Source organism: Anser cygnoides, chromosome 2 (genome assembly GCF_040182565.1).
Source record: "Anser cygnoides isolate HZ-2024a breed goose chromosome 2, Taihu_goose_T2T_genome, whole genome shotgun sequence".
Classification (NCBI taxonomy): domain Eukaryota; kingdom Metazoa; phylum Chordata; class Aves; order Anseriformes; family Anatidae; genus Anser; species Anser cygnoides.
Window position 1 is genome coordinate 22,110,199 of NC_089874.1, and position 19,642 is coordinate 22,129,840.

Here is a 19,642-nt window from a genome sequence, read left to right on the forward strand (position 1 = left end):
TGGAGGAGCTAGCGATTGCTGACAAGAAAAGCAATGTTTTGCTGAAGGCTGTCAGTGTCGTGTTCCCCCTGCCCCCTCCCCATGCTTACTAATGTGTCTTCCAGCCTCAGATTCTTTGATCTGGTGGAACTCACATTGTATGGTGCAAAGCTTGCCTAGCTCATCACAAATGAACTGAGGAAAGAATGGGAAGAAATTCTTTCAGCACTGTTCACATCTCACCCTGATACCTAATAGTGGAACTTGTTCACGTAGCTTTAGTTATAACCGTGCTTCTTGTTTTGAGGGAGTCTCAAAAATGGAATAAAAGACTGTTGTAAATATTTGTTTGAAGATGATTTCTTCTGGAATACCTTCCTTCAGTATCGATGCAAACAATTTCACAGTGCATTTTGATGACTAAATAGTCTTTTTTTTTTCTTTTATTCCCCCTTTTTTCCCCAAGGAACTACTCAAAGATCATGATGGACACTTTATAAAGCCTTTTTAACTTAAGTAAAGGATTTTTCTTCATAGTCAGTTCAAGCTTTCAGTAGAGGCTTTGTAAAATGCTTTTTCTTTCCGTCCTTTGCCACATTGTTGACTTCGCTGTCTTGGCTTTGCTATCAAGAACAGTACTCAGTTGTTATCCCTGCAGTCAGCTGTTGGCACAGGTAGAAGTCAACAGCATGGATGAACATTCATTTGTCACATTACAATGGGGAACCATGAATACGAATTTGTCTGGGATTGCTGTTTTAAATTTTGAGATTGCAAACCTTTTCAAACTTGAGTCATCCATCCATTCATCCATCCATTCTCTCTTTCGGAAAAAGCTAAAAGAAGTGATTCTAGTATGCCATTAATGAACCCTGTCAGTTACACATTTACTACTTCTTTTTGGCCAAGCTTTTTCAAAGCAGACTGCTTAAAGGGCTCCTCTAGCCAAAAAACAATTAAATCTGGGGAGTGATTTCATTCTTCTCTCTCCCCCAGTTCCATCACTTACACAAAGCATAAATAGCCTAATGTTTTCTTTGCCATGATATACCAGGAAATGATGATGTTCTTTTTGAGGAAGGGGCAGGACACGGCAATGGAATTATTAATTACGTGCTGCAATTGTTCAATTCTTCCTTTGAGATGCCCAGGACAAGCAGAAAAGTACTAGCTGAGGGCCAAGTTTTTACTGGATTCCTCAGTTCGAGCTCTTGTGCCAAATCCTTGGTTCCAATGAGTCTCATAAACTGACTGTACATTGTGTTAGCCACTCTGGGATTAGTTAGCTTCTTACAAAGGGACGAGGACGTGGCTTGCACACCCCAAAGCTGAGAAGACCGAGTTTCTAAGATGAGTTGCTTTTACATGCCAGTTCTATGCTTAATCTCCAAGCATAAATATGCTCTGTCCAGATGGGGTTGAAGAGGGAAGATGATCCAGATTTAAGCTGGTAGTATGCAAAAATAAAAAATAAAATTTTACACTACAGGGATTGGAGTAGAAAAAGTATTAAATACATATAAAGCAGATGGTGCATATGGTTGGAGAAGGAAACGAGAAAGTATCTAGAAGAGTGGAGAGTCCATATTTTTCGGGTGGAAAGGTGTCCTGCTTTCCATTACAAACACGGACTCACAATATACCTGAAATTTTCTTTGATAATTTGGCTCTTGCTTATGGTCATTGAGTAGGAAAGAGTTAATGCCTGTGTAGAATGACTGGAGGAAGGACATAGAAACTATTTAGGAGCTTTGCAAATGCTTTATTGGTGTTGACTCTTAGACTTTTGCCAGTGTTTGTGGCTGCATATCTGACATGAAATATCCATTTCCCATAAGCTCCACAACATGGAGGTTACTAAGCCTACAACCCAAGTCCAAAGCACAGCAGGATGAAATAACTTCCTGCGTAATGAAAGAGCCTTCTAGGTAATGAAACAACATGCAGGCCAGATCTGTCAAAGGCTGAGGACGGGATTACTGTGAATATGGTAATAATGCTGTTGTCCAACAGATGTATTCCTAAAATCATCAACTTCTATAGTATCAAGAGAAGCCTAGAGATATATTCTGTAAATGAATTCTCTCAAGGGCATAATACTATTTGTACTATAATATTTGTGGTGCCTGGACTGGTACTGACAATGGGATGTATGCATAATGTAGGTTAATTAATGACTTGTGTTTAACTGCATTACTTTTCTGATTTTTGAACAACTGTGCTCTATAGCATAGGAGATGAGTGCTATATGTGACTTGGCACTGTTTCTGCAATGAAGTCATCCTCAGGGACTTTGGCTGCTGTGCAGGGTCCCTGATAGACAATTCCAACAATATCCCATTGTATTTCTCTTATGAATTATGTGAAACATTTGCTGGAGTCTTAAATCAGCCCAACTCCCTACAGATGAATATTGACACTGCCAGTCTATACTGGCATATGTCTTGTGCAAGAAGACTTCCCTTCTTCAGAAAGAACTATTTTAGGCTTTCTTAACCCATTTAGGTTAGGTTTATTTGTGCTGCTGTCTCTAGGCTGTCTCAGCAAAATTAATGTTTTAAATTCATAGCCCTTTTTCTAAAAAAGGTTTGTTTCAGCTTTAGGAAGACCCAAAGCTTTTCGTTCTTACCTGAGGCAACATTTAATTGGGAAAAAGGATCCAAACAAACCTAGCAGCCAAAAGTGACACATTTCTGTTTTAGTTGGAAATTTTTACAAGATTTTACAGGATTTTCAATTTATCCTCAATTCCATTTTACCTTTACATAATCTCACAACTTCTTCAAACCTGTGCTTTTCTATAGACTATTTTCTAAGAGAGTTTCTGGTAGAATGGAGCTATGTCCCAGCTGCTAAGCTTTAGTGTATTGGTATGCTTGACAGACACCTGTAGACACAAATGTAGTGAAAAAAAAAATAAATAAAAATGAGAATATTTACACAGCAGTCACTCCTACAATTGCAGTTTTAAGTGATATACCAAAAGGACTTAAACTAGTTTTGAAGTAACTCATTTGCAAAGTGCCAGTAATGTAACCAAGGTGGAAGAGACTTCAGTGCTGCAGAGGCACCGTGCGCTCAACCTCTTGGGCAGGTTTTGTAGTCCTCAGTGCGTGCATTTGTGGTTTCAAGATAGCTCAGTAAGTCTGCAGTTACAGCTCTGCTGTGGCTGCATTAAAGATTTTCTTCCTCTCCGGAGGAAACACCCTACTACTGAAATCCTACCACCATGGTGACCAGCGTAAGGCATCTCATTTCCTGTGCCAGCTACAGGCTTACTCAAAGATTAAAATCATCACGTGGGGCTGAATGAAAAAGCGAAGTTTGGGCAGGGGAAGAACTCTTTAAAAAAAAGACAAGCCTGGGGTATGCAAAAGCTTTAGGTGATAGTAGATGGGTTTGTGACCAAAGGCACGATCAATGCCAATGTATAGCTACAAGTCTTTCTCAGTTTGTCATTCTATATACTATATACTATGCACACCATATGGGGATGCTGGAGATTAAAACTCCTGCCTTAAGCAAAAAAGGTAAGGAGCACATCCAGGCTTGCCGTCTGCACTCATCTGTCTCTTTTCCCTCATCCCCCCTCCTCCGAGAGAGCTGAGGATGTGTTACCATCTCCTCCTGCTCTGCAAGCGAGCTGGGATCTCCCATGCCATCAGCTCGTCCTGAGGGAGTGTCTTGAACAGATCCCTCCTTGAACCAACGCCTGGCCCTGCGTCTGCTGCCACCAGTTTCCTGTGACCCTTCAAGGTCTGACTCAAAACAAATTCGCTGCAACAGAAATCTTTTGGCTGACTGCAGCAGGACTTGTAGAGCTCAGATTCTGTTTTGTTCAGTCCAGCAAAGATTTTATATAGAGATATATCTTGCTTACTAGACACTTTTTTTTTTTTTTTTAAATCCTTTATTTTTGGCCAGGTGTTGGAATGTGTAAGTACAACAAGAAAGTAAACAACACTATGTTGACATAATGCCTCTCATCCAGCCAGGGTTACCATTGCAGGCCAAACATAACAAACAGGCCAGATTTGTTTATATTTATTTCAACCAGGAAGGTAATGAATTAATTAGAGAAGCAATGTCTTTTTTATTCCTTATTCCCTACAGAGTACATGCATAACTCCAGAACCTAAAAATAAAATCTTGAAATGAGATTAATATGTCTGAAAATAGAAAGGCTATAAATATTTGTGTTTGATGGCTCTTCTAAATAATTTCAGTTATATACATTTTCCCTGTATAGAGTGCTTAGAAACGGGTTGGGAGAGGCTAACAAACCTAGCTTGATGTGGGTTTCACTTCTAGTCTTGCAGATGTGTAGGATTATAAATGAAAATCGTAGGCTTCTTTGGACATACTGGCACAGCCCAGCACGGTTCCTAGAAATGCCATGTTGGCGGCTGAAAGCTAACTTTACCGAGCAACACTTCATCAGAAACCAAGTCTGATAAAATCCCTCATGAAACATTACATCTAGTACAGCTCAATTTTGATAAACTGCAAAAGGTTTTCAGTATTAGTAACATACTGGGCCAATGGTTATGGAAACAATAATTTATGCTAGACATTCTCAGTGAACTTTTTCAATCAGTGATTGCATCGCAAGGGTATGACATGCCTAGCATTCCTTCCTAGCCACTGTGATTTCTGACCCAGAACTTGAGCTTCTCTTCTAGACAGCTGAGATGTCTGTATAATTTTTCTGATCCTCATTTAGGTATTTAGTAGGTTATACTGAACTTTCAGACACGAGTAACCTTGTTTGTCATTCAACCACCAACAATATTTGCTTGTACTGCAGCTTTAATGCACTTTTAAACACTTGGCATGTCAGCAGAGAGAGATTTTTCTTGTTCTCTTTCCATTTTTGCAGATAGAGGAAATGCTCACAAACACTTCAAAGTACAGATCTACTAGCTTCCACTATGTGGCTTTACAGTGAGGGATTACATTCAAAGGAAACTTGAAGCAATTGATACAGCTACGGCGTTGCGGCATCAATAAAACCCTGTGACATGCATTGCAGACTGGCGACCTTCTGCTCACAGATGGGTGCAGATGGACGCCTTGCTGGACTGTTAGTCACTGCTCCCTGCAGATGGGATGGCAGGGAGGAACTGCAGGAGAAGACTTGAAAACTGCAGAAGGCCTAAGGTGCCTATAAAATGTTGTGTGGGGGGTTGTTTCATGTATTTGTTGCTGGTGTGAACTATATAAATACAACAGTGGAAATTCTTTTTTCTTTGAGCACAAGAGTGTGCATGACCCTGTCACAGTTTGTCATTTTAAATTCCAGTTGCTGCTACAGTGAAATACAGAATCCTAAAGCGGTGTTTTTGCATGTTTCTTGTTTCTGTGATGTTATTTTGCAGCATCGGTAATTGTAACAGTTTTAACAATTCGAAAGCATTGCAAGAAGAAAAAATATTGCAGTGGTTTCCCCTGCGTGTTCCTCTTACCACATGCGTCTATTTCACTGGATGTGTTTACTGGTTACCAGGACAACAGTTTCAGATCTAGCATGATTACCTGTATCACACCAGTCATCAGAGATGTGGGCAAACTTCGGAAACTTCTGAACTGAGGAAATGCTGCCAGTTGCTAGGAGGTAGGAGTTTTCCAAAGCTGTCTCAGTGAAAATGCTAGTATCATATGCTGATGTCTTGGCTTTAGAAATGTCATTTAATGATCAGTTTGCTTAAAATATATTTTACTATAAATATCTGTCAGTCGAGAAAATAGATGCTTCGTCAATGCATTATCATAGTTCTGTAGATGTGTTCATTTAGAATAAACTAACTTTTCTTTATAAAAGCCTAGCATTTCTTATTTAAAGCCAGGTGTATTGCTGAGGCATAACTGATATATGAAACAGTCAATAACTGTGTCCAAATAACATTGAGAGTTAAGAGCTGAAGAATCTGAAATCCCTTATCAGAAAGCCAAAACTGGAAGAGTCATAGAACAAACTTCTTCCCTTGAAGTCTTAAGGAGCTGTACAAATACCTTTACTGAGAGTAGAATAGGGCCTGAAGGCAGATATTGGACTTGAACTCTTGTTATTAATTTCCTCTGTTAATCAAATTAAATATTGTTTGAGATTTACAGGAATCCTATCCATCCTATATGCACAAAGCGAAGAAAGAGTTGTAACAATACCCAAATTTCAGTAAGTCAGAGAGATTCAGTTGGGAAATTTTGCAGACATCTGGCTGCTGCCAGGCCACAAGACCAAGAGAGAGCAACCATTTAGCCTGCCCCATGGTAGTGGCAACATGTGTTATCAAGATTTTTCTAACTTAGCTATGAACAATCACTTTCACAGGGCACACTCGCTCTTGCAATGCTTCAGCTTTTTTTTTAAGAACAAAGGTACGAGCGACCAGTGATCTTGGTGCTTCTCAATCTCTGAAATAAACACTATAAATTTTATTATAAAAGGTCTGATAAAAAACTTAGAATTATTTTTATGCTGTCTTTACATTTATAAAGGAAGTGTACTAGAAGTAACTGTTTCCAGAGTCTCTGATTTGGTTTTGGTCCTTTTCATAGCTGTCAATTAATAAGGAGAACCAGGCTAGGGCAGATGCCATTACACAGAATTATAAAACTGATTATTGGCATTTGTTTAAAAATGAACACAAGGGAAATTTTGGTGTTTCCTATTCTTTGCAAATTTAAGCTAATGAAACCTTGGCCTAGTTTATGAATTTCTTTGTTGCCAGAGTGGAGGCTTGTTGATCAGATTCTATAGTTTACTACACAGAGGATGCCTGGTAGAGGAGGTAGGTGGAGAATTTCCCCTGAGCAGGGAATGCTCCACTCTCACCAGTATGGCAAAAATGTATCTGCTACTTTCTCCACTTGACTCTACCTTTGCCACATGAATGGCAAGAATACTTTGGAATCAGGGAAGGGAGAGGGAAAAACAGGGCTCAAGTATGTCTTCCCTTCTGATATAAGGAAATATTGTTCCTCTGTAGCTTTAATTGCTCCAGATACTGGGCAGCTCCACATAAATGAACTGCTTGTGACTGCCTAAAGCCCTCATTACAATATTTAGCTTTGCTGTGATGTATATAGATTGTTGAACTAGTAACACAAGGAGCTAAAATTCATTAATTGGCTTTACTAATTTCAGTAGTCTAAAAGCTCCATTTTTCTTTACCTTTACCTTGTATCTTGTATTTTGACGGGCTCCTACTGACGTTTATCTTAGCTGAGAACAACCTTGTTCATCACAGCCATCATCATCATCCTGAATCCTTTTCTTCAGTCTTCCTCATCACCTTTGTCTGACAACTGTTTTCTCCAGCCAGAATATTCCCTGTTTTGTTAAGCCATGTGATTCAGCCGCCTTTCTCAGTTCTTCACCCACTGCCTGTGCACGCTACCTGTCTTGCCACTTCTTGTAATGTGCACTGCTCTCCTCTTTGGTACCTCAGCCGCTACACTTCCTTTCAGAAATTGTCGAAATAGACCTCGGGCTTCTTTTCTTAGTCACATGCTTACTTCCATGGCTGGCAAATAAATCAGCAGCCCCAGACTCTGATGATGAAGATCCACAGGGAATGACAGAACTGTTTCAAAAAAAATGCTGGGAGGGCTAATATTCTTTCTTTGAATCATGTTTCTGATTCTACTGTTTTCCACAGTGGATGAGTCCCTTATTCTGGGTAAGTATGTTGAAAGACAGCAGATCTCTTTCTGGTTCACCCTCCACTTTCAGCTAAAAATTCTGCCTCCACCAAAAGACAAGAGATAGGAGTTACTATGACAGGCTGCATGAGGCAGATGCTAAGGAAAAATAAACACTCCTGAAATCCACCTTATTTTTGACAGGTTTCTAGGAGGCTCCACAAAAATATAATTAACTTAAGAAATGATTAGAGAAACATTTTCAGATTTTGGTTTTTTTTTTTCATGTTTCATCTTCACTTCAGAATCTAAATCTTCGAACTTCGGCGTAGGTGAATATCTTTACTTGTGTGAGGTAGGTAACCCACATTGTACTGCGCAGTATATTTACTCTTTGGGTTTTGTAGGTACATGTAAATGCATCTGTCTGACATTTCTTGTTACAAACTAACTGCTTTTCAGGGGCAACTATGTCTTTGAGTCATCTCTTCCTTTTTAATTTAGAGAAAGCAATTTCATAGTGTTAAGACAAATTAGGAGAGTTTCATCAGTTATTTCCTTCCTTCCTGTTCCACCAGCAGTGTGGGCTTTGAAACGGCTTTTCAAACCATCCCTGCAGACTAAAATCACTCCTGCAAAAATAAGACAAACGCTTAGGCCGGCAGAATTGCCACATGCCATTAGCATCAGCTGCCCAGCCGGACAGCAGACAGGCACCATCCCCAGCGGGCGGGCACAGCCCTTTTGGGGGCCCTTTTTCCCTTCTCTCCCCATGCCTGGCCTGCATAGTTTGGGAAGCAGCCTCCGGGGTTCCTGCTGACAGGCTGGGCTTGGGGAGACAGTAAAAGCCCTGCCTCGTTTGCAAGGCACAAGCCACCCTAATCAATTTCTGCCCTCAGCCTGCCCTTCCAGCACGCCCTGTGCTGATTTCACCCACACGACCGGCCTCCCCACGTCGGCGAGGAACTGGCTGTGCTAGCATGTGGCTTCCCCCACGGGGCTCCAGCCCGTTTTGGGGTTTAATGAGCAATTAGCAGCGCCCCACGAAGCCGGCAGCCCTTGAGCGAGCGGAGTGGGAACGAAAGAGCCGCGGAACGGGCGGGCGGCGCTCGGGGAGGCGGCCGGCGGGGCCGAGCCGTGCGCTGCGGGATGGCGGCGCTGCGGGTGCTGGAGCTGTACAGCGGCATCGGGGGCATGCACCAGGCCCTGAGAGGTACCCGCCGCCGCCAGCGCCTTCCTCGGGGCCCCCCTTCCCCTTCCCCCGCGAGGGCGCCATCTTCCCGCTGCGCCCCCGACCCCCGGGGGGCTGCGGAGGGCGCCATCTTCTCGACGGGGCGGGCTAAGATGGCCCCTCTGCTCGGCCCCTCTGCTCAGCCCCCCTCCTCAGCGCCTGCCCTAGCCCCGCCGTCTTGCACAAGCACCGTGGGGAAGGAAGGGAGGGAGGAAGCCCTGGGTGGAGGCACGGCTTCTCCTCTCATCTCCTAGCCTGTCCCCTCATCCCCCAGCCTCCAGGCGCGTCCTCCCCTTCTCCAGGGGCAGGAAAGCGGTGGGGGGCCGGGGAGGGGGCTGTGCCCGTGAGGTGGCCGTGGGGGCGAGTTGTAAGGGGAGGTGGCAGCTGGGTTGTGGCTAGTGAGGTGTTTGTGTCAGTGGTCCACGGCTGTAAACAGGGCAGTGCCCCGAAGTGGTTGTGGCCCGCTGGGTAGCACCATGCGCCCAGAGAGTACCGGGATGGAGGTGAGGGATCTGTGGTCCTGCCTCAGCCCAGGTACCTGCTCTCAGGAAAACCCTGATTTTGCACGCATTAGTATGTGATCCTTCATCTGCTGGCGTGCCCCTGCTGCAAATGGGATCAGGGTCACGCAGGTGCACAGACACATTAGCCAGGTTATCCCATAGGCGTGCAGGTAGACTCAGTGTTTTCATCTTTCGGTACAGAATCACAGAATCATCGAGGTTGGAAGAGACCTCCAAGATCACCTAGTCCAGCCTCTGACCTAACACTAACAAGTCCTCCACTAAACCATATCATTGTCTCATGTAATTTGGTGAATAACTGATATTTTCTAAAGATGAAAATCGAATATAACACGTGAGCTGATATTGTGAGTTCATGCTAGATCATGTGCCTGGGTGAGTTTTTGATCTGGTATCAGGAACACTGGAGAAGAATTTTATTTATTTTAAATTGTAAAAGCCGTGGCCTGGGTGACCTTCACCAAGTCCCATAGACTCTTTGTGACTTGGCTTTCTCAAATAAAAAAAATTGAGCTAGGGTTATTGAGCTCCTTTGTAAAGCACCCTGGGCTTTGTTACTGTGCTCAGTCCAGGTGTCAACACAAATCTGTATCATTTACAATGATCACGATAATAATTTTAATTACAACTACAGTCCTTCAAATACTAAACCTTTCATAATTATTAACAGCCCTTCTGTTACTCTGTACAGCAGAGAGCATTGTCCTAAAAACATCAGGTGAAAACTCACTTTATCTTTTTCTTCCAGTGAGCTGTGTAATATTAAAAGATTATGCTTAGGGTAGAGTCCACTTAGCATCATTCATTCACTTAAACTGTTGTCAGTGAGGCATTTTTCTACTGTATAATTTTTGCTTGAATGTTTATGTATGTTTTGTATACGTATAATATGTAAAAATACATTGTATACCAAAATAGGTACCCTCATTGTTATTGTAAATAATCCTAACCACCTGTTGAAGTAATGTGTGTTCCTTATTTCCAAACACATCCTTTTGAGTGTTAAGAGCAAAATATATCTGGGTACAGAGCTGTAGATTTTGGAGGCTTTGTGGAATCAAGAGAGAGTATGGCGGTAACGATAACACTTTTCTTGTAGTCTTGTTCCTTAAAGTGGTGGGGAACTATGTGTTACAGACACGCAAGGACGGTTTGCAGGGGGGTGGAATTAAATGATCTTTAAGGTCCCTTCCCACCCAAACCATTCTACGATTCCAGACAGTTTCCATATCTCCATAGAAAGTGGACAGATTCCTGAAACTTAGCCTACACCATGGCCCTCACTCAGCTTGTCATGTGTTGGTTTTTGTATGTGTATAACAAATATTTACTGAATGTCACCTGTCTCTGTTCTTAACACAATAATAGGCGTCTTGTGAATGTTCAGTTGTGTTCTGCAGTGATTAACGCATTGTAATGCCAGATGTGATATCCTGTAGCCATCCACCTCCAACTAGGAAAACACCATTTGCAACACAACAAAATACTTAGGGAATGGGGATATTGGAAATGCAGCCTTAGAAGATTATCAGAATACTTGTAAACTTGTATCCAAAAGATATACTGATTGAATGATGCCACAGGGGACATGCCAAGGCTTGGAAATGTATATATCCTTTATATCTTGCGTAGTTTGGAGAGTGAAGGAATTAACCAAAGCATTTGTATTGCTTCCCAGAAGGGTAAATTTATTTCCAATAAGATGAGAATCTTATTTCAAGTCTAGTGAAAGCTAATAGGCAACTGAATGAAAGGGTATATATAATTTGCACTGAATTATATATTTAATGGCAGGCCACTATATAAAACTGGTTTTGATGAATTGAATTGCATTCAGGAATACTGATACAGTCAGGCGTTTTGATCTCTTCTGCTTTTTCTTTTTCAGTTTTTTAGACATCTGGATTCAGTTTTCTTAGTTTATAGAGGAAGAAAGTAAAGTCAAGAGGATTTAAGTGTTTGCTTTTATGTGGAAATCAAACAGCAAAGTGAATGTTCCTTTGAAAGTACTTTTTGTATTATAATAATAGGATTTCTTATATGTTTTAGGCCTATATGTGTATCTGAAACCATGCTATTTGAGGATGTCTCTCGTACAATTTTTTGGATGTCATTTAGCAGGCTTTTTTTCATATAAATATGAAGCTTGAAGGAAAGCCCTCCATTTCGTGAGTGCTTTTATAAGCCAGATGCATGAGAGATGAAGGTTTTGCGCAATACTCTATTTTCTTGGTATGGTTTCTATTGAATCTACACAGCCAAGAACAACAGAATCATTTAGAAAAGAGAGAAAACATAAAATACTTCTGTGCAGCCTCTCCGGGAGAGCTACTTGTTCTGCAACATGGATTCTGTAGTTCTGGCAACTTCTCTCTCAGTGTTGGTTCCTGGCTCTGTTACACAGCCAGTTTTTTGGCCAGTTATGTTCAGCAGCACTGATCCAACCTTGTATTTTTTTCTGTGTAATTGTCAGTGTTTTCAATGGCAAATAGGTATTTTCCAGGAAACCTGTGGCTTTCTTTTTTTTACCTTGATGTCCTTTTTGGCAGGATTGTTTTATAAACTTAATTCTAGGACAGCGTATAATTGGGTTTGCAGGATGAGGATGTTCGTTGTTTTGGCGGTTGTCATTAAAGTAGAATGCATTTGGCAACAAGTAATGCACAATTGTTTTTTAGATTGTCCTCACCTACACTAAGAAATAAATGAATTTCAATAGATGCACGGAAGTTTGTATCCAAGTCTTCCTCTATTTCTACATACTGCTGTATGTAGAAATTATTGATGTGTAGTTGACTCAGGTTCTTTTGGGCAGTGTAAGGAGGCCTGCTCATGAATTTAGGTTTCAGTCCAAAACTAAATAAGAAAAATCTTGGGGGTTGTCTAGCTCGGTGCTGATACTTCAGCTGTAGATAATCCAGCATATGCAGAATTTCTAGTTTCAGATGTTGAATGCTTTATAGTAATATCTTAATTTTAACAGCAAAGGCATGGAAAAATATATAATTTGGAAGTTGAGCTTGATTAAGGTTGGAAGTTTTTGAGCCTGCTCATATTCACGATCGTGAAGGATTGAAGCAGCTAAAAGATAGGAATGCGTTTCTTCCTTTTTCCCATCCTGTGCTCCAAACATTGCAAGATTTGCAAAGGTTGATGTTTGGATCATGTATGTCTAAAACTCTGATATTTTATATGTACGTAATGCATGCGTGAATGTTTTGGCAGTATGTAAAGTACAGAGTTCTACAATGAAAAATACAACCTTTATTTTTAGAAAATCTGTGGCTCTAATTCATTTCCTTAGCAACTTTCCATCAAACAAACAGCCTGCTCTAACTCATTCCCAACCAAAGCAAACTCAAAATGGCATATTAATTTAGGCAGTTTTCCCATGAAAAACAGATTCCAGGTCTCTGCCACAAGCGTTTGTCATCTGCCAGGTCACTGAAAAAAAAATATCTCTGTGCATAAAATGTGAAAGGACCACTTTTAAAAAATACTCTAATTTTGCAGCCCTAAAGTTAATGACAGTTTTCCACTGCAGCTGTTATATTTAAGTTTTAGAGTAAGAATTAGTCTTTTGTAGGCTGTCTTCCGCGCTTATTGTTGTTCGTTTTATTTGATAATCTCCATGAACTGCACAGCGTAATGAACTGAAGTGCGTAACTGCATAGCATAGCTATCTCAGGCGGGGAGGAAAAGCAGACAGAACTGGCAAGCAGCTATAAGATTGAGCACAACGTTAAACAAAAACCTTGCTTATCTGAAGAAGTTTTTCCGCCTAAGTTCATTTTGATGTTAACAGCTGTCTAAAATGTAGCCCTTTATAGCGCGGGATGGTGCTGGTCGGGCTATAACGTAAATTTACGCGGTTTATATGGTTGGACATGAACAAAGCCTGCACGAATACAGCAGTGGAAAAAAGTTGCTAAGTATCCTGCAGGAAGCAAGTATCAAGTTTCCTGATAATCGCGCTGCCTGTAGTCATGGACAGTTCAGCCTAATCATTTAAGCCACGAGCTGACAGCTCAGAAATGAAATCTTTGCTCTCTGTTCTAAAGGGAAACACAACTGACACAGTGTGTGACTAATCTTCCCTTTTCCATCTGCTTCCATATACCTGTTAGCGTAGATAATAGGCTTTGGCCCTGATTTCCCAACACAGTGGGATCTGCGGCGCTGCCCTTGGTGTAGCTCCGTGCGTTTCATGTGCTCTGCTGGCATTGATGATTCTGGTGCAGAAGTAGAGGGGTGGATATAAACAGATCTATGCTAATTTTAAGGTCTGCTAGAAACGCATCACAAAGGAATCAATGATTCTGGCATGGAAAAGGGCAAACAGAGTAAAGTCAGAAATTTTATTTTCAGAGTTTGTAGATGCCACCCTTTTTTTTTTTTTTTTTTCCAAGTCAGAAGCTAACACACATCCTGCCTTCCTTTGTTTCGAGTGCCACACCTTCCAGTCATCGCAGCGTGAACAAGTGGATGTTAGACGGCTAACGCAGCTCGTCAGCTTTGTGCATGCAGCGAAATAGAGAACTGGTGCCCAGTTTGATTTTGCTGCCTCTGCAGCAATTTTATTAAGCTACAGGGCTTCTGTTATATGTATTCAAGAGGTTTTAAGACTCAAGTGCAAAATCAGTACGTTTCTAATAGCATGATATGAGTTTGATTTCACCTGATTTCAGCCTAGAGAGAGCTTTATACTCTAGTCTGCCTAAAAATAGGTTGTAACGCCTCCCTCAGCAACTTCCCCATTGTCTGTGGCTTCCTACTGAGCCGTAACATAAGTTGATTTTGTGCCTTTTGTCAGTGGGGATAGGTAGTTAAACACAACCTTGATTCTGTTTTTGTAGACTGGTTTTTGGTCTTTTTTAATGATAAGTTCTTACAGTTATGTTAAATTAACAAATCTAGTTATAGCAAAGTGTCACAGTTTAACATCAAAGTTATGTACGTTTCAGGAGAGTTGTTTACAAATGTTTCATTTTCACCTTATGTGAAATTTACACAAGCTTTTCTTTGTTAGGTTTGATGCGTGAGATCTGCTTGTCCGCTCGAGCTCCTTCATGCGTTTCCAGTGTATTTCCACAAAAATACACTTAATCAGCTTTTAGAGGGAGTCTGCTCTGTAACAGGAACTCCCAAGTGAACCACAGCTATTGAGTGAGAAGGAGGAGAAGCTTTGAAAAAATTATTAGGTCCTTGAATAGGGAAGAGAGGATGTCAGATGGGATAGTTCAGGAAAAAGATGCTGTCTCCTCCCATGTGGGTAACATCTATTGTTTAGGTTGAACATTTTATTGTGGGGTTTGTATGTGTCAATAAATTATTAGTTGTGTGCTCTCTCTGAGGATTTCCAGGCATTTGGGCTTATGAAGTCCTCTGCAAATCCACGGTATTTCTTTTTTCTTGTATGTATGAAGAGATTGGACTAATGTTCATCCTGTAAAACATCTGAATCATGAGTTGCAGGGGAAAGCATGCTGCCTGCCTTTCCAATTGTCATTTTTAAACTGGGTGTTCATTTAGCTAATAATTTGAAATTACTGATTATTTTCTTTTCCTCTGGGCCGCCTGGAACACACAGTAAGGATCTGTTCATTAGGACAACATGCTTTAAGAACTGAAAGAATAAACGAGAAAAGCAGTTTCTTAAACAGCACTTGCAATTTGTTTCTATTACTTAGGTGTTCCGACTCGTTATAGGAAGATGCCAGTATTGCTTCTTGACTACGCCTTTCAATTTAGTCAACCTGCAAAGGGGATGCTCTTTTCTCACTAGATGTCAGTGTTAACATACCTGTTCTGTAAGCTCAGGTGTAGTCATTCTGTTGGCCTTGTGGATACACCTGTGTTTAACAACTTCGGTTACAATTTGCACTCAAAATGTCAACACACTAACTGCAAATAATGATTCGTACATAGCCCTTTAGAGGGTGGCCATTGGTAATTATTTTTTCTTGTGCAAACTCTTACTCATCTCGCCATTTATTGCACCAAGTAAATGCTGGACAACTCGGTTGATCTTTCTTAAGCTATCTGCTACAACCTTTGCAATACTCTGATTTCTCTTTCATCTTAGTTTTGAATGAGGTGGCCTTGAAAACATGAATGGTAAAAGATAGTAGATGGGTGATAACTGCATCGCTCAAATGTATATGGGCTGGAGACATCGCAGCTGGTTTTTCATCCTCTCAAACTGTAAATAATTAGCTGACGTAGTAATTCGTAGGCTGTCCCATAAGGTCACTTGTTAATATGCCACTTGTGCACGTTGTGAGAGTCCCTGCAGGCATATATATGGCTATTTGCCCTGTTTCTGTGGGCTTACAGAACCCTTGCTAAAATTGCCCGTGTTTCAATGGGGGCTTTGTGATGGTGGCCGTAACGTGGCTTTCCTGGTGGTTGGAAGTGGTCTGGTCTGGTGCAGGAAGAACACACTGTTCTCTGCCTACAGTTTTCCCAGTGACCACAGCCTATCTTTCTGACAAAAAGCCTCGGGGAAGGTATTGGAGTTCTTAATAAATAGTGTGGCATGATGAGCAGCAGCTTAAACACTGCTCTTTTTATGCGTTAAGTTTCTGTAGACCTGTTATTCTGTTACTCTGTAAACAGACCATTGATTATTTATATTACTCTTAGCTGTCGGTAGGTTTGTTATTGTCCTTTTCTCTTTTCCATTAATGGCTCTAAGCGCCCAGAAATACTTCCTTTGATAACACGAGATTAGGAGCTGCTTAATGTTTTCCTTCAAAGCGTTTGTTATTTTGGGGACCTTGAACCCAACAGGGGCAGCAGTTGGGTTCGAGGCCCAAGGCTTTGTGGGGAATATAAGCACAAATACTTTTCAGGCACCTTCTTAAAGTTTTATTCCAACAGCATACATACCTCAGACGTATTTTAGAAGTATACTGCTTCTCATGGTGAGCAGACAACCAAAAAAAAATAACACATATGGTTCTTATAAGTTGTCAGGGGCCAGAGAGTTGCAGGCAGTGGCCACAGGGCTCAGCCCATTGCCATGGGCTGCGTTCCTCCAGCGAAGGAACTTGGTCCTTCTGTAGATACAGAGGCTGTATCTACAAATTAAGAAGGGCACAGTTAGCTTCCCTTTTTGGATGCATAAGGGAGGGAAGTATTGCCCATATGATTAGTAACACGGTACATATTTCATATAAACTTTCAAAGGCAGCACAGCAGAGTTTGATTTTTGTCATTTCCCTTTTATTTTTGAGCACAGCTGTAATGCAACAGAACAAAATAATTTTCCAAGTACAATAAAGAGAAGCTACATTTTTCTTTGCTGTTCTTTCTTTTTAATTTTAGAAAGCTGCACAGCTGCAGAAGTTGTTGCTGCTGTTGATGTGAACACTCTTGCCAACGAAGTTTATAAGCACAACTTTCCCAGCACACCACTGTGGGCAAAGACGATCGAGGTGAGTAATGAGTATCTTTTTTTTGCTTCTAGTCTGGCATTTCTTGAATCAGATTGTCTTCCCTATCTGTAGTAGTAAGAAGGAGAAACAAACAGACTTAATTTATGGTGTTTTGACTATAGAAGTTTTACAACAACTTTCATTTCTTTTTCTGTGTTTGCTCATTGAAGTATAGGAATACTCACACTGCGATCTTTTCCTGAAAGTCTTGATTGCTGCATCAAGAAAGGTTATGTGAATGTCAAGAGGAATGCTTACCAGCTCGAAAGGAATGACAAAAATCACATTTTTAGATTAAAAAATATTTTCATGTTTTGAAAGAATTTAATTAAATCTGTTGGAGTCATGCCTTTGCTTTGTAATTATAGTTGATCTGAGTAAAACACAGGAAAATATACTGGATGGGACAGTCTTGCTTTTATTTGTGTGGGCTCAAGAGATCATGTGTTTTAGGATTTCTGGTCCTTTTCCAAATTATTTGAAGAAGAAATAGGTACAGTTGGCTCATACTTTAATAATAGAGGAGCGGACTAGATACGTGGTTTTACCTGCGTTCATATAGTACTGTATACTTATTTTTCTTTTACAGCTTTACAACATGACGGTAAAAGATACTGAATTTGTTTCAAGACAGCAGCTTAAGCAAGGCTTAAATAGGTGGCTAAAGGTTAGCTGCTTATTCAGCGCTCAGTAATAACAGAGTAGTGACAGTTTACAGTTTTATATGGGAACAGAAGAGGAAAAAATGCTTACATCTCCCTATAGCAGAGAAGAACAGATTACAGTCAGTAAGACCTTCCTTAAATCTATTGGAAAAAATAGCAGATTTAGTCTGTGGACAGTTATGTTACACTTAAAACACATCTGTCTAAGGTTAACTGATAGATAAGCTATGACATGTGCCATGTACAGCATTTTCTGTTTATTATTTATTGTGTGAAGTGTGAATTAGAAATCATGGATTATGATCTTAATGTTTATCATATCTCAGAAACTGCCACTAAGCAGACAATTTTTAATTGTGGTATGAAATACATATTTTTTCCTTTAAAATACATAAATATGTGTGTGTGTGTATTTTTTTTCTCTCCAGCAGAAAGTAAGCCTTACTGTAAATTCAGATAAATACCCTGCATTTACTACATATGTATTGCATTTTTGTAAAGATTTGATTATAACATCCGTATGCTGAGTATACTCAGTATATGTAACCTCTCACTGTTGGGAAAAGTCCTATTTCCTCATGCACGGCCAAAGCCCATGGTAAAATTTTCACAGTTCTGCTCTGTAAAGGCAGTTCCCCAAAACCTTCACACCAAGACTGCAATACAATAAAAACAGTGTCTTCATTTACGCTGAAAAATAATTAGTTCATGTCAGCATTCTTCTAGGGTGTTCTCTTATAAGAAAAAGAAAAAAAAAAATCCACAACTTTCATTATGACCTATGTATATTTCTTTTGTAAAGTACTTCTTGGGTGTGTAATTGCTTAATCTCTGAACTGCTTTGCTGTACCAAAGGTAGAAATAGTCCACAATTCTGAGGATAACTGCTTGGTTCTTGAGTCCATGCTGCCAAACATCTGTCTGAAAGCACTCATGCAAAGAGTGCCATTGCATCATTTCTTATGGTAACCTAGAGTCTATCATGTTATTTCTAGGCTCATCTGTGTTTACATCATGTAGGTATTTCATCTTCTGAGAAATTCTGCTGTTTATTTCATCTGTTTTGGATATGTCAACACTTTTTTGATGTACAAAGATGTAATGTCCCAACGATGATACTTTATTTGGAGGAGGGATGGGGAGAAATATCTTGTCATTTTGATGTGATCAGCTGAAAGAACCTTGGACTGCTACATCTCTTCTGAAAGAGTGATTAGATAAAAAAAAAAACAAGATTATGTATAGATCCAGACATGATCAGTGTTTTTGGTTCATTTTCAAAGCAATTAATACATATTTGCTTTGTATGGTTTGCTAAGATAAAAAAAAAATGAAGTTATTAGGTTAAACGGGTGATTAGAGAGGTTGTTTGTTTTTTCTAACTAGAAACTGGGATATTAATGGAATAATTTTGTCTGAAGAATGACTTCGGAGCTTCATACAGTTTACAATACTCAAAAATATTTTATTTTTATTTTTTTTATTTAGGGCATAACACTGAAAGAATTTGACAGATTATCTTTTGATATGATTTTGATGAGCCCTCCTTGTCAGCCATTTACAAGGTAGATATAGCACATTTTGGAGAAAAGTGCAGTTTTTATAATTTGTACTGTTAAAGGAGAAATGTTTTCAAGAGTGTTATGATGTTCATCTGTGTAGCTTCATCTTCCTAAGCAACTGTTTTGTGTCTCTATTCACCATGAGGTTTACTGAAGTGAAAGAAATGCAGCAGTTTGAATTTTAATTATTGATCACATTTCTTTTAATGTATATTTTAATTCAGTTAAAATTAATTAAGCTTTTTAAAGCACCTATTTTGCACACATTATGGTTTGCGTAACAGTGAAATTAAAGGATTCTGTGTTTTGGGGTGCTTTCTTTCTCTTAATTATCAGTCTAATATTTTACGGGGGTAACTCCAGAAGGAGAATTGGAATTTCTCACTTCTGCCTGTGACTAAGAGTGGAATCTGTTCTTATTTGTACTGTGAAAGTTGCACATGCACACAGTTTATTCTGAGGAATATTTCTATTTTAGGCAACATTAGGAGTATCAGTGCCTGGATATACATGCAACTTACATACACGCACAACATCTTGAAAACAGATCATAAAGGCTTTGAAAGGATTTTGTGTATGACTGAGAAATATCTCAGTG

General features: G+C 40.1%; 1 protein-coding gene across 5 annotated transcripts in view; it reads left to right on the forward strand.

Annotated features, from left to right (window-relative positions):
• The window catches only part of TRDMT1 (tRNA aspartic acid methyltransferase 1), a 43,287-nt gene that overhangs the window by 4,342 nt on the left and 19,303 nt on the right, over positions 1–19,642 (forward strand). The window contains exons 1-4 of one of the 5 annotated variants that reach the window (XM_048061822.2): positions 3,154–3,735; positions 4,859–5,593; positions 16,708–16,817; positions 18,971–19,047. In XM_048061822.2, the coding sequence (XP_047917779.1) occupies positions 19,010–19,047 (38 nt within the window). In that variant the 5' untranslated portion in view covers positions 3,154–3,735; positions 4,859–5,593; positions 16,708–16,817; positions 18,971–19,009. Of the gene's footprint in view, positions 1–3,153; positions 3,736–4,858; positions 5,594–8,395; positions 8,837–16,390; positions 16,543–16,707; positions 16,818–18,970; positions 19,048–19,642 lie in introns of those variants that run through there. The other 4 variants (XM_048061821.2, XM_048061820.2, XM_066991662.1 and 1 more) reach the window with 4 other exon arrangements.